Source organism: Oncorhynchus mykiss, chromosome 23 (genome assembly GCF_057628025.1).
Source record: "Oncorhynchus mykiss isolate SJ-2025 chromosome 23, ASM5762802v1, whole genome shotgun sequence".
In the NCBI taxonomy this organism is placed as follows: Eukaryota; Metazoa; Chordata; class Actinopteri; order Salmoniformes; family Salmonidae; genus Oncorhynchus; species Oncorhynchus mykiss.
In genome coordinates this window covers 672,417-686,434 of record NC_143044.1, presented here as the reverse complement: position 1 = coordinate 686,434, position 14,018 = coordinate 672,417, and the positions used below count along the sequence as shown (strand labels likewise).

Sequence of the window (14,018 nt, the reverse complement as noted above, 5' to 3'; positions counted from 1 at the left end):
TTGTCCTGACCTCCCATTGTGGGAATGATTCATTATATTTCAGACACGTTACAGTGCATAGCTGAGATGCTTTGCATAACAAAGCAAGCCATGGGACTTGACATGCAGGTGATTGAAAAGAAACTGGAGAGGTGAGTTGGAATTCATTATCACTCTTTCTAGATCTTCAGAATATTCTTCTCTCATAGTTACTGTATTTTACACTTGTGCAGTATGCCTATACTAGCCCTTTTACAGTTCTAGAACAAAATCTCATTGACATGGATATGCACTATGAATAGAAGCCCTGGATAAAATACTAGACTATATTGTCAATCCATTTGTTTCAGAAGGCACAGTAAACCTCACGAGGACATCATGGGCAGACACCCTGACCAGGTCCTTGGCAGCTCTGGTCTGGCTCAGGGAAAGAGCTTCCTCCTCAACAAGTTCTCCTCTCTCAACCAGAGGGTGAAGAAGTCCAATGTCAACATGGGCTCCTTCAAGGGGAGGCTGGGCAACACCTTCTCCACTAAGCCCGACGTGAACTTCCTGAAGCCCACCATTGGGATCACCCTCTGGAAGTCTGACAGCAGCTTGGAGACCTCCGAGGGGGCAAACACCGGCCCGGCTCTGAAGGACCTCTGTGACAACCACTCAGAGATGTCGTCCGACTCAGATTCGTACAACTCGGATGAACACCTGCGCGCCGGCTCCTTGGAAAATGTGGACTATGTGCTGCCCAGCTGCGGCATCGTGGCATCAGCTCCTCGGCTAGGCAGCGTGGAGCTTAACATCAGAGTCACTGGCAGTGACAGTAAACAGGGGGCTCCGGCTCTAGCCGGTCCTGAAGACCAGTCTCCCGACGCTACCTCAGAGGGTGAGGAGGCCATCCTGATAGACTTTGGAACGCCCATTGATGCCTATTGCCACCAATTCATCCAAGATGCGCAGACCAAACCTGTGGAGGTATTCGGGGAGCAGATGACTGGTGGCGTCCCAACACAGAACCCACATGTCCCTTCACATGCTAAAGGTCCCCTGGCCCCAGACGAGCACCCAGGTTCAGATCAGAAGATGCAGGCGAAAGAGCTCCAGCTCCCTTCCAGGCCATCCCAGCTAGATGTTACCTCCAGACCCAATCTCCTGACTGCCCAGAAGCTCAGCTCGGCAGCTTCTGGCAGCTCCCAGAGGAGCCTGGGCTCTCACATGGAGGGCAGCCTGGGCCCCTTGCCCGCCGACGGCAACAGCAGCCGAGTGGTTTCCCCCTTTGCCAAGATCAAGAGCTCAATGGTGCAGGTGGCCAGCCTGACCCAGGCCGGACTTACCCAAGGCATCAACTTTGCCGTGGCAAAGGTGCAGAAAAGCCCAGAGCCAGAAATGGGCGGTCTCAATGAGACACAAGAGAAAGAGCTGAAGGCAATGTTTACACAGTGCCAGACAAGGATCATACAGATCTAGCACTTCTAAAGTTGTAGCCTCTAAGCAGGTTTTTGTACAGTTAGTAGTATAGTATGTGACTTCCAGTACAGTAGCTAGCAGTAGCATAAGCTTGCACAAGAAGGGACCCACACTGACTTGACTAAGAACCCTGCTCTTCAATTCCCCTTGTAGTTGACCTGACCATGTTTACAGCCAGTGTTGTGTAGTATATAATACCCCAGCTCAATACACGGCGTACTTAATCCTAATGCAATTCCTTTCCGACTACCGCAAAGCATTATATTCTGCCAATATGAACTAATTGAACTAACCATAGCCTAAAGAAAATGATTTAATGAAAAGCAGCAAACAGACAACATTCTTTAATAAGACTCAAACAGAAAAAGGCAATAGCTACACCTCGTTTCAATTTCCCACCCAAATACAGGGAAACTCTACATATTTCAATGTGTTGAGTGCGCAAGTGGGTCTGTACTCTGTACGCAGCGTAGTACCTTCGTTGACGTGTTTTGCTCGACAAAGACTGAAGCATTCCTTTCAATTGATTTTCCAGCTACATTTGCATGTCAGGCTATTGTTGATAACTGAATTAGATAAGGTAGGCAATATCCAGTGCATGTTGAGAGATGAGCTCTGAATTGATTACTTTTGTGATTCCATAGGTGCAGTGCACCTATTGGCGTTTATGATATAGGCCTAGTTCATAGCTCTGTTTCAAAAACATTAGTAGAAGTATCCGACCAAATGTCCCTATTGATTTTCAAAGGGCAGCTCAATGTTAGATATTAGACCTACCCTAGGCTAGTAAGAAAACAAACATACAACTCCTAGATAAATGGGGATCAGTAGCTCGGTTTCCATCAAATTGGTGACAGATTTTCATGCAAATATTCAAAAATCTGCATTAAAAACAATATTCTCATTTTCCCACCAGAGATGTTTCCATCAAATTGACTTGTGCATGATAACGTAGTGCACATAAAAATTACTTTTGCGGTTACATTCCTGTTCCGAAAAAAACTAAACTAAATTGGTTTCCATCGCATTTAACTCTGTTTTGTCACAAAACAAATTGTTATACAGTGGGGTCAGAAATTATTGACAACTTTAATAAAGATGAGCAATGACTGTGAAATAATTAAAATACTGAACTATATTGTATGCTCAATTTTTTGGGGGGGAAATTATATTAATACAATTACTCAGAAAATAGATTGTTTAAACAAGTAATATAAAAAGATCTAAAGAAGGTGGGGTTCAAAATTGACTCCACTAAAGATTCTTGTAAATAAAGTAGTCAAGTTTAGTATTTGGTCCCATATTATTAATGGTAAATAATGTATTGTGTTATTTTGGAGTCACTTTTGTAAATAAGAATGGAATATGTTTCTAAACACCACTTGATACCATGATTACAGCTAATCCTGAAATGAATCTTGAGTGAGAAAGTTTGACCTAAGATCATACCCCCCCAACAAGTTTGAGTCACACGCTTAATGTTGTCATTGCGTGCTAGGAATATGGGACCAAATAGAAACACTTTTGACTACTTTATCTTTACGGATGACAATGATGACCCCTAACTTTGAGATTTTTTTTAATGACTTGTTAAACAAAATCTCGTTCTCTGAGAAATTGTATTAGTATAAAATAATTGCATTCATTATTGCTCATATTTATCAAGGTTGTCAATAATTTTGGACCCCACTGTAACCTATGTGCCCACACTGGTCTTTGCACGTGCTCTCTAGCCAAAAGCTTGCAGATAGTGCAGGTAGGCTACCAACATGATGAATTTCCTATTATGGACAAAAGAGCAAGATTATTTTTACTTGTCAAACGGCAGCCAAGCATCGATCATCATGTCACCATAATAAGACTCTCGATATTTATTTGAAAACAGCATTAAGCTTATCACCGTGCACTTTCTCCATCCTCATAACTTATTCCATCTGTAGCATAATACACTCCATGCTTTTCCGAGTTGTAGTGGGTGGACCACACATGTCATTGTGTGACTCCAAGTTCGATATGATGGTTATTATATCAATATTTGCGTATAATTAATTTTACTGACACAAAAAGATCCCACCTTGTCTAGCAGATTCTGTCGTGAATTATTTTATTTTTCTATCCCACATGTACTTTACTCTCATAAAAAAGTTAGTTGGAAACCTGGTTATTGTTGTCGAGTTTATTCCCCATCAATATAGGACATTTAGCAACGTACAAGAATTCCGGTAAGAGTATACTGTTTGATATGTAAGTATTGTACTGTATGTATATCTGTTCCCTAAGTTATAACCTTTTCATTGACCAACAAGTATTTATGGACATATAACTATATCTCCGTACACTTTGGCTTTTGATCATGTTGATGCTAGAGTTAGATGCACTGCTGCTGAACATTTCCGAAGGGGTTTGAGCATACCCAAAAGTCACTATTAACTGACAGCTTACCAAAATCATTTGAGATTCTGTAAGCATTGGTGGATTGATAGGATTTAATTGAGTTTTCATACAAATGGTTGTATGCATTAGGTCTATGAGCCCTAAGTCCGTCACATGTTCGACAAATACTGTACAGTAGCATATAGAATATATGCAATGTGGTCCGTCCAAAGCTTATTAAAAACACACTTCGATGCTTTATGCACTCCTGAATCTAAAGTGTAAGCCTTAAAAGGACATGAAAGTGGGAGATTGTATCAGGTATTTATGGCAAATCTACCTTTAGAGTTAAGTTTATTCCATCATGATGTTGCATAATTGGTTTGATCTTGGTACTGTATATTAGATCATGTTCAGGGTAATGTCAGCTTTGTCTTGGGATATTCCGTCCTCTGGCCTATGTTTTTAAATGGTGTTCAATGCTCAGGACATGAGCTCCATTGCTGTGTTTTCAACTTTGTGGCAACAGTTTGGGGAAGGTCAATACAGAAATGGTTTGTTGAGATTGGTGTGGAAGAACTTGACTCCATATTAATGATAATGATTTTGGAATGAGATGTTCAATGAGCAGGTGTCCACATTGGCCACGTCGTGTATAAACGCAACATGTAATAATTTCAAATATTTTAATGAGTTACAGTTGTTATAAGGAAATCAGTCCAATTGAAATATATTCATTAAGGCCCTAATCTATGGATTTCAAATGGGAATACAGATATGGATCAGAAAACCAAGAAACTGTCCTCGGAATTGTGGATGCCGAATGATTTCCTAGTAGCCTGCTGATATTGTTTGGCACTGCCAAAGCTTTAATATGACATCCTCAATGCAATAGGAATATAAGGCTTTAAGCAGGGCTACGGGTTGTATTTCATGTTGTATTTAAGAATGCATGCACTACACTGGAGCAGTTAAATCGGAGCAGAAACCGTTCTTACCTGAATTAAATACCGATTTGTAAAACATGATTATTTTATAGTGTAAACACTCCTTTCATATGGAGTTTTAATGTTAGGAGGGGGTATAGTCCTTACATTTGCCAGATGGGAGTTTTTTTTTTTTTTTTTTTTTACACTAAGTGCTTTTGAAACAACCTTTTATTTGTCATCAATGGCTGATGTCACTTGCCAGATATGTACCAGTAAGGATTCTGCCCATAGACAAAGTACAGTTCTATTTCAAATATATTGTTTCGATATCTCACAATGGCCGTTGTCTTAGATGGATTCTCTAATGGAAGAACCAATCACAGCAGAGCTATTGAGCCTACTGCTACGCAAAACCCCCAGCTACGCAGCAGGCTGTCAACCGACATTTCGGCCTTTCCCAGAGGCCGACAGTGGGGGAAGCGTTCGATCGCTGCGACTGCATCGAGGTCCCGCCCAACTGGAGGGGCGTCTGACCTAGGGGTACGTGCCCGGCGGTAGATGCAGCCAACAGATCACTATGGGGCAGAGGCACATCTCTACTCCTAAAACCCCACCACTCGTGCAGCAGTGCTCTTCTATGCATCTGCTCACAGGGACCGCCACTGGTGAGCAAGAGTCATCTGACTTGTGAGCAACTCGCTGCAGGAAACTGGCGAGCATGTGCAGTCAATGCCCGCCCTATTCTGGATCTACGGATCCTCAACAGATTTCTGAGAAAGTCCATATTCTGTATGCTTACGCTCAACGTGCTGTCTCGCTCTGTTAAGGTCGACTGGTTCATTTCAGTAGAGACCGTAAGAGAAAGACAGATTGGAGAGCTGTTTGTACCAGATTCGAACCCACGCCAGCGGCCCTAACTGCTAGGCTGTCGCAGGACGCTTATTTTCACATAAGTATTCTGCCGACACACAGGAGGTTTCTCAGGTTCGCCTTTCAAGGCAAAGCTTCCGAATACCTCGCTGTTCTCTTCGGGCTAGCGTTGGCTCCCTGAACGTTCAAGTGTGTAGAGGCGGCGCTAGCACCCCAGAGGGGTTAAAAGTATCCTCTTACATAGACCATTACCTGCTTTGCTCCCCTACACAGAAGCAAGCGGTACTAGACATGGCTTCTCTTGTATGCACTCTTGTAAACACTTCACCGAGCTAGGGTTCAAGGTCAACCAGAAAAAGAGCTGTTTGGTGCCCACTCAGAGAATAGAATACCTTGGCGTCAAGCTGGATTCTCTCTTATCGGGCTACACTATTGGACAGCCACGCTCAAAACATGTCTCAGAGTTCTTGGGTTGATGGCGTCCACCTCAGTAGTACCACTAGGACTACTGAGAATGACACTTCCAGAGTTGGGTAAAAATTGTCAACGTTGGCACCTCAATCGAAAGATGAAGGTTTCCACGGACTGTCTCAGCTCTTCGTCACTGGAAGATCCCCTCAATCTTCTTTTCAGGCACCCCCTTAGGGGTAGTGTCATCGAGGAAGGAGGTGACGACAGATGCATCAGTCAAAGGATGGGGCGCAGTTCACGAGGGAAGAGCAATAAACAGACTGCGATCCCCACAGCTCCGCCACGCTCGTAAAGGACCTCAAACTGCTGAGTGTTTCATTTGAAATTGTCACATCCTGGTCAGAACAGACAATATTACTGGAGGCATACATCAACCACCAGGATGGCACTTTCTCGCTGCGCTTACACAGACTGCCAAGAGTATTCTGTGGAGCAGTGCACATCTCTCATTATGCGTGACTCATGTCCCGGGTGTACTGAATGTGGGAGCAGACTTGTTGTCCAGGGGGAATCCCAGATCTGGGGAAGAGTTACCGTAGATCGCTTCACAGAAAGACACGTTGTCCCTTGGCCAAGAGTGTTGCTCTATGCTTGATCCTCCCCTCTCTGAACAGAGTGAGGGAACAAGGCTTATCCCTGATCTTGATAGCTCCTCGATGGCCAGGAAAGCTCTGGGTAGCAAAGCTCACTTTACGACGAGCCCTGGCAGCTACCATTACGCAAGGGATCTACTGACCCAAGCGAACAGAGAGATTTTCCACCCTTACCCGGAAACCATGACCCTCACTGTATGTGAACAAGTGGTGCGTATTTGAGAGGTGGTGTGACCAGAAACAGAATTCCTTACCAATGCTCTGTATCCAAGGTTTTATGCTTCTTGCAGGATTTTAGACGGAGGGGAGGCATTCTCCACTGTTAAGGTTTATTTAGCCGTCATATCTGCCTGTCGTATAGACTTCAACAATCACACAGTAGGGAAACGCCCTCTTATGTTTTATGAAGAGAGTGCGTCGTTTACGCCGTCGCCAAGCCTTTAACTCAGTCTTGGTACTTTGCTTGAGGCAATTTCCCAGCAGTTGCTGGAAAGTGTGGAGATGAAATATCTCTGCCCAAAACGAGTGAGTGAGTTGCATGCACTGTCAGTTTTTTTTTTTTTTTTTTTTTAACCAGGTAAGTCAGTTAAGAACAAATTCTTATTTTCAATGACGGCCTAGGAACAGTGGGTTAACTGCCTGTTCAGGGGCAGAACGACAGATTTGTACCTTGTCGGCTCGGGGGTTTGAACTTGCAACCTTCCGGTTACTAGTCCAACGCTCTAACCACTAGGCTACCCTGCTGCCCCAGTTCAACATTCATGCCTACAGTTTGCCCCAGGGTTATCCAAGGTAACACTGTAACTCAACCCTGCTTTCATGCCTAAGGTCAGCGGCAATTACAATTGTCTAGTCTTGGAGTTTATGGCTTTCCACCCGCCGCCCTTCACTTCTATGGAAGAAGAGCATCTCCACCGTTTGTGTCCAGTACGAGCTTTGAACATCTATTCTGAACAGAAATATAAAGCGCAACATGCTAAAAAAAATGTTGAGTTAAAGTTCATAAGGAAATCAGTCCATTTAAATAAATGAACTATGCCCTAATCTATTGATTTTACATGACTGGGCAGGGGTGCAGCCATTGGTGGGCCTGGGAGGGCATAGACCTCATGCTGTTTAATCAGCTTCTTGATATGCCACACCTGTCAGGTGGATGGATTATCTTGGCTAAGGAGAAATGCTCACTAACTGGGATGTAAACAAATGTGTACAATTTTAAATGAAGAAGCTTTTTGTGCGTATTGAATGTTTATGGGATCTTTTATTTCAGCTCATGAAACCAACACTTTATATGGTGCATTTATATTTTTGTTCAGTATACTTGGATAGAACGAGAGCATGGTAAGAGTGACCAACTCTCCATCTCCTAGGTGTCCCCCCTGCAAGAGGGCCCCTCTCTTGTCAACGACTATCCCATAGTGGAGGCTATTAAAATAGCAAGGGTTTGCAGCCCCCTGGGGGCTTGAAGGCTCATCCCACTAGCTCTTTGGCACTGATTAAGGGCATTTGTTTGCAATACTGCACGTTGGGCCACCCCTCATACATTTGAGGTTTTAACAGCTGGATGTTTCTGCTCCTTCGTTTGTGCCTCAGGGGTGATATTGTTGGGACTAGTCTGGCTTCGGAGAGCAAGTGGGCAATCTATATCCCCATTGTGAGAAAGTGAAGCGATATATTTGAAATAGAACTTGGGGTTACTTACGTAACCGAGATTACGAAGTTACATTTACAACATTGTGAGTGACTAGACTAAACACGATTGCACTGCATTTAAACACATTTTCCAGCGATAATCCCATGTCTGAATGTCTGTGGTTGTACTTCACCTCTCAAACAACTGACTTGTCATTTTTTTATGTTGTACTCAAATTTGATTGAATATTAAAATATATTTCTTATTTCTACCGTATAAGTTCTTTGTCCTGGGTCTATGAAAAATACTATCTACACAAAGAATTTCAGTAAATTAAAGATTTGAAGATATGACAAATATTTTACATGTTCACTTGTGTCATCATGAATGCTTTGAGAGGCAAGTTAAGGATCATATCACCTCTAGCTTACCTGACACCCTAGACTCACTTCAATTTGCTTACCCCCCTAATAGATCCACAGACAATGCAATTGCCATCACACTGTCCTACCCCTTCTGGACAAGAGGAATACCCATGTAAGAATGCTGTTCATTAACTATAGCTCAGCATTCAACACCATAGTACCCTCCAAGCTCCTCATTAAGCTCGGGGCCCTTGGTCTGAACCCCTTCCTGTGCAACTGGGTCCTGGACTTCCTGACGGGCCATCCCCAGTAGTGAAGGTAAGAAACACCACTTCACTGATCCTCAATACAGGGGCCCCACAAACGTGTGTGTGCTCAGCCACTTCCTGTTCACCCATGCCTCCAACTCACGAATCAAGTTTGCAGACAACCGTAGTAGGCCTGATTACCATCAATGACGAGACAGCCTACAGGGAGGAGGTGAGGGCCCTGGGAGAGTGGTGCCAGGTGAATAACCTCTCACTCAATGTCAACAAAACAAAGGAGCTTATCGTGGACTTCAGGAAACAGCAGAGGGTGCACACCCCTATCCACATTGACGGGAACGCAGAAAGCTTCCATTTCCTCTGCATACGCATCACTGACGATCTGAAATGGTCTACACAGACAGTGTGGTGAAGAGGTCAGGAGGCTGAAGAAATTTGGCTTGGCCCCTAAAACCCTCAAACTGTTAGATGCTCAATTGAGAGCATCCTGTCGGGCTGTATCATCGCCTGGTACGGCAACAGCACCGTCCGCAAGGTTCTCCAGAGGGTGGTGCGGTCTGCCCAACCCATCACCGGGGGCAAACTACCTGCCCTCCAGGACCCGATATCATAGGAAGGCCAAAAAGATCAAGGACAACCACCCTCTCCACAGCCTGTTCACCCCGCTATCATCCAGAAGGCGAGGTCAGTACAGGTGCATCAAAGCTGGGACCGAGACAGAAGCTGTTTTTCAATCTCAAGGCCATCAGACTTAAATAGACATCACTAGCCATCTTCCATCCGGTTACTCCTCCTGCACCTTAGAGGCTGCTACCCTATATACATAGACTTGGAATCACTGGTCATTTTGATAATGTTTAAATACTGCTTTAGTCATCTCATAAGTATATACTATGTTTTAGTCAATGCCACTCCGACATTGCTCAATCTAATATTTGTATATTTCTTAATTCCATTCTTTTACTTTTAGATTTGTGTGTATTGTGAATTGTTAGATACTACTGCACTGTTGGAGCTAGGAACACAAGCTTTTCACTACACACACATACTTATCAGACGGTATTGCGGATGTGGCCAATAAAATTTTATTTGACGCCTTTGTCCTCACCGGTAGCAGGGATCTGCCCTCTGACGTGATGAGCACATTAATATTGCAGGGGAATTCCATCTTGTGGTAGTTGAAGTCATAATCAACCTTCTGCCAGGAAATCAGGTTCCCCAGAGCCGGGATGTTCCAGACACCTAAAACGGGACACATTTCTATGAACATATTACCACAACACAAGGCTATTCAATGGATTAAATGACATTGCACTACAGCAATTGGTATAATAAATGAGTGAATATACCATGGCTGTTGCACAAAAAGCTAGAGGCACTTCTGTGGGTATCTTAAACCAGTTCACAGTCCCTGCAGCACAGTACATCTTTCAGCATGCCCAGAAACAACCCTTCTCCCAACCCCCCACTTGGAGATATGAGTGAATAAGACGGGTATAAGCAATGTCTAAAATTCTACCCAGCCTATCAGAGAGCAAGGTGGAGCAACTACCCCAATGTGTACACCTATCAAATACTCTCTGGTCTACACAAGTGTTAGAGGTTGTTTCTGGGCTGGGCCTAGTGGCTCAGGGTCAAACTCTGGCCCTAGTTGCTTCTCAATGTGCCCTGTGGTTCCCAGAGCCCCCTCCTCTTACCTGAGATGTCCAGTTGACCCTGCTCCAGCTGCATCTCATCCAGGAAGAGGGCGGTGTCCCTGGCCAGCTGCAAGGCTCCACTCACCAGCTGGTTAGCCACTGCGTCCTTCTTTGGGCACCAGATGCAGGCTGTTCATGGTGTGGAGGCTCATACTGAGATTACTACCGGAGAGAAGAAAAAAACAGTAACCAGAGTTACTTTAACATACTTTGATAAACTGTCTGTACAATTAAGTCTTGTGATGTCTGTTGTGCAACACAATTAAACTGTCAATCTTCAAAGCCACTCCACTCAGATTTGGAACACCCAATGTTACTCTCAAACCCATGATTCCCTAATCCATACGCACAAAAATCTTATTTCTCAAAGTTTTTGCACAAATTTGTTTACATCCCTGTTAGTGAGCATTTCAAGAAGTTGATTAAACACATCATTACACAGGTGCTCCTTGTGCTTGAGACAATAAAAGGTAACTTTAAAATGTGTTGTGTGACAAAACTACACAATGCAACAGATGTACCAAGTTTTGAGGGAGTGTGTAATTTGCATGCTAACTGCAGGAATGTTTACCATAAACTGCCTCCTTTTAGAGAATTTGGCAGTACATCCAACCGGCCTCACAACCACAGACCACGCACCAGCCCAGGACATCCATATCCAGCTTCTTCAACAGCGGGCTTGTTTGAGGGGTGTGCTGGGGAGTATTTCTGTCTATAATAAAAGCCCCTTTTTGGGGAAAAACAAATTGACTGCACCCCTGCCCAATCATGTGCAATCCATAGATTAGGGCCTAATGAACTAATTTCAATTGACTGATTTCCTTACTTGAACCTCAGTAAAATCTTTCAAATTGTTGTTTATATTTTTGTTCAGTATAGATATCTACAAAGTATGCATTCTTTCAGTATTGTCAGAAACAAATCTAATACTGGCCTTAAGTGGAGGGCAAAATTTATTTAGTCGTGACAATGAAGAAACTATACTGCAGGCCAGAGTTGCATATTAGTGTTCTATTCAATTTTCATCTCAATTACTAAAGTGGCACCCACATATGCTGTTAACCCTAAATTCAAATCTCAAATAACAGTCAACTCAATTTTGATTTGATATGGAGCATGATACAATATATTAAACACACCCAAGGCACCAGCAGTTGGATGATCTGACATGAGTCGCTCTGTGTATGAGTTGAGCAGACAGCCACTGAATTTACCCAGAGGCAGGACATCTCACCTGTGATGAGAGACCCACACAATCACTATCAGGAACCACTTGTATTTTTATTTATTTTTACTTCCAAATGGGGACTCTTTCGTTCGACCCCGGAGAGATCAGGTGCGCTGCACTCTTCTTTTTAAATGTTTTTTTATGGAGAGGAGCAGGGGCAGTGTGGCACTAAGATAGAAAGTAGCTAAACAGACAGACTAGTGTTGCCAACTAGTTTTCAGGGTAAGTTGCTCGAGGCAGGTTGATTTGTTGCTAAAAGACGTTGTGGTTTCATTGCGTAATAGCGTAAAACTGTGTCATTACGTAAAATATACAATAACGTTACTCAATTTGACTGGCCATCTCGAAAAAAAATATGATTTGACATTTGTTCAGGTACAGACTCCCACTATTTTCTGTACAGTTTTGATTGATGTTGTAAGTTCTGTTCAAGATCAAACATTCATGACCAACTATATTCATTGGGTTTGGCTCGTCGAACCCGTACTACTACTGCTGCAGTCAGCCAATAATGATCTGAAATTGCTGCTGACGTCACTCACAATGCACTTTTGCAGCCAGACACGTGTGTTGTGACAGATAACATCGTTGTTTTGTCATTTAGAGGGAAATTGTGTGCATTTTAGTGTTTGAGTCACTTTTCAAAAGTAGCTAATTTGTTGCTAGGTGCTGTTTGAAAATAAAGTTGCCAGGGTAGTCCTGAAAAGTTGCTAAATCTAGCAGCAAGATTGCTAAATTGGCTTTCACTGAAACCGACTCACGCTAGACAAACTTTTTGCTACCATCGGTCATCTTGTGAGGATTTAAAATATGCTTGGCTTATCATGAGGGTGTCTGTGTATGTTAGAAGTAACATTTTGCAACATATGGTGTGACTAGCGGCAAGGCTGTGGCTGTCCTTGGGTGTAGGCAGTTCTCATGAGTTGTTGGGGGCACATACAGAACATAGTGTTGCGAGAACAAACGGTCTTTTGTTAGCTAACAGGAGCCAGATGTGTGATAACTGTATCGAGAGTATGAGCGCATAGATATTCTACACAGCAACAGTTACATCTATCAACTGGAGCGCCTAAGGGGCTGGGACCAGCTCGTGCGCCAACAATCAACGATAGGTTGAGTAAATTTAAACCACACTTGGCCTCTACTCTGACAGGCCAGCTCGGAAGCAGGAACTACTTCTGTCAGAGTATAAACCACATCCTCATAATGCATGCTGATCAGGATAAATTCACATGGCTGTTATGGTTGTAAAGACGAGATGTAAACAATGTGTATTGACTAATCATAAGAAACAACAGCAACTATCACAATACAAAGATAATTCCACACTAAATATTAATTAACTCCCAATTAACCAGTGTTTATTGAAACACGACTAAAGCAGTTCCATGTAAGCAAGCTTAGTAACTCATTCCAGTCTGATACGTTTGTTTACTCTGATAAGCCTTATTGGTCTGTTTACCTAGAAGAATCCGTTTTTTTCAAACGCCTAGCTAGCTTACTGTGTTTTGTACTCACTAGCTAGCCTCTGGGGGATCGTTGTCCCTAAACCTGGACGGTTGTTGCTAACATGTGCTAATGAGACTAGAATGAAGTTGTATACAACAGCCAACTTTCCAGGACATAGACATGTCTAATATGGGCAGACAACTTAAGTTCTTGTTTCTCTAACTGCAATTAACAGTAGCTTGTATCTCTAACTGCAATTAACAGTAGCTATTACAGTGAAAAAATAGCAAGCTATTGTTTGAGGAGAGTGCACAACAACAAAAAACTGGTTTGATACATTCACCTCTGAAGGTAAATAATGTACTTTACAGTCAGTAATCTTGCTCTGATTTGTCATCCTGAGGGTCTCAGAGATAAAAATGTAGCATAATTTTGTTTGATAAAATCCATTTGTATGTTCAAATGTAGGAACTGGGGTCTACCGTTTGACCCCACTGCGGTCTCTGGCTCCACACCCACCCCACCATCTAGATGTGTGACAGTGAGTGTATAAGCTAATGATCCATCATCTATGTCATTCCTGGGAGTGTGTAAACTTTTTTATTACCATAGCATTTTTGTATGTTCTCAATCTCTATAGTTATGTACTTAAATGTATCAAATGACCAATTCGGCATATTTGGGCAAACTCCTGACAGACTTGA

The 14,018-nt window shown here is 43.0% G+C and overlaps 1 protein-coding gene and 1 long non-coding RNA gene across 5 annotated transcripts in view; one reads left to right on the top strand and one right to left on the bottom strand.

Annotated features, from left to right (window-relative positions):
• Positions 1–4,836, top strand: part of LOC110502266 (phosphatidylinositide 4-phosphatase SAC2) — a 41,988-nt gene extending 37,152 nt beyond the window's left edge. For all 4 annotated transcript variants that reach the window (XM_021580168.3, XM_021580167.3, XM_090216510.1 and 1 more), the window contains exons 19-20: positions 44–131; positions 330–4,836. In XM_021580168.3, coding sequence (XP_021435843.2) covers positions 44–131; positions 330–1,440 — 1,199 coding nt within the window. In that variant the 3' untranslated portion in view covers positions 1,441–4,836. The remainder of the gene's footprint in view (positions 1–43; positions 132–329) is intronic.
• Positions 4,837–9,998: 5,162 nt separating this feature from the next.
• On the bottom strand, positions 9,999–10,799 carry LOC149972453 (uncharacterized). The gene is made up of 2 exons (XR_016490848.1): positions 10,638–10,799; positions 9,999–10,182 (listed from the first exon to the last, which is right to left on the bottom strand). It is a non-coding gene; the product is annotated as an uncharacterized LOC149972453 (long non-coding RNA).
• Between the last annotated feature and the right edge of the window lie 3,219 nt (positions 10,800–14,018).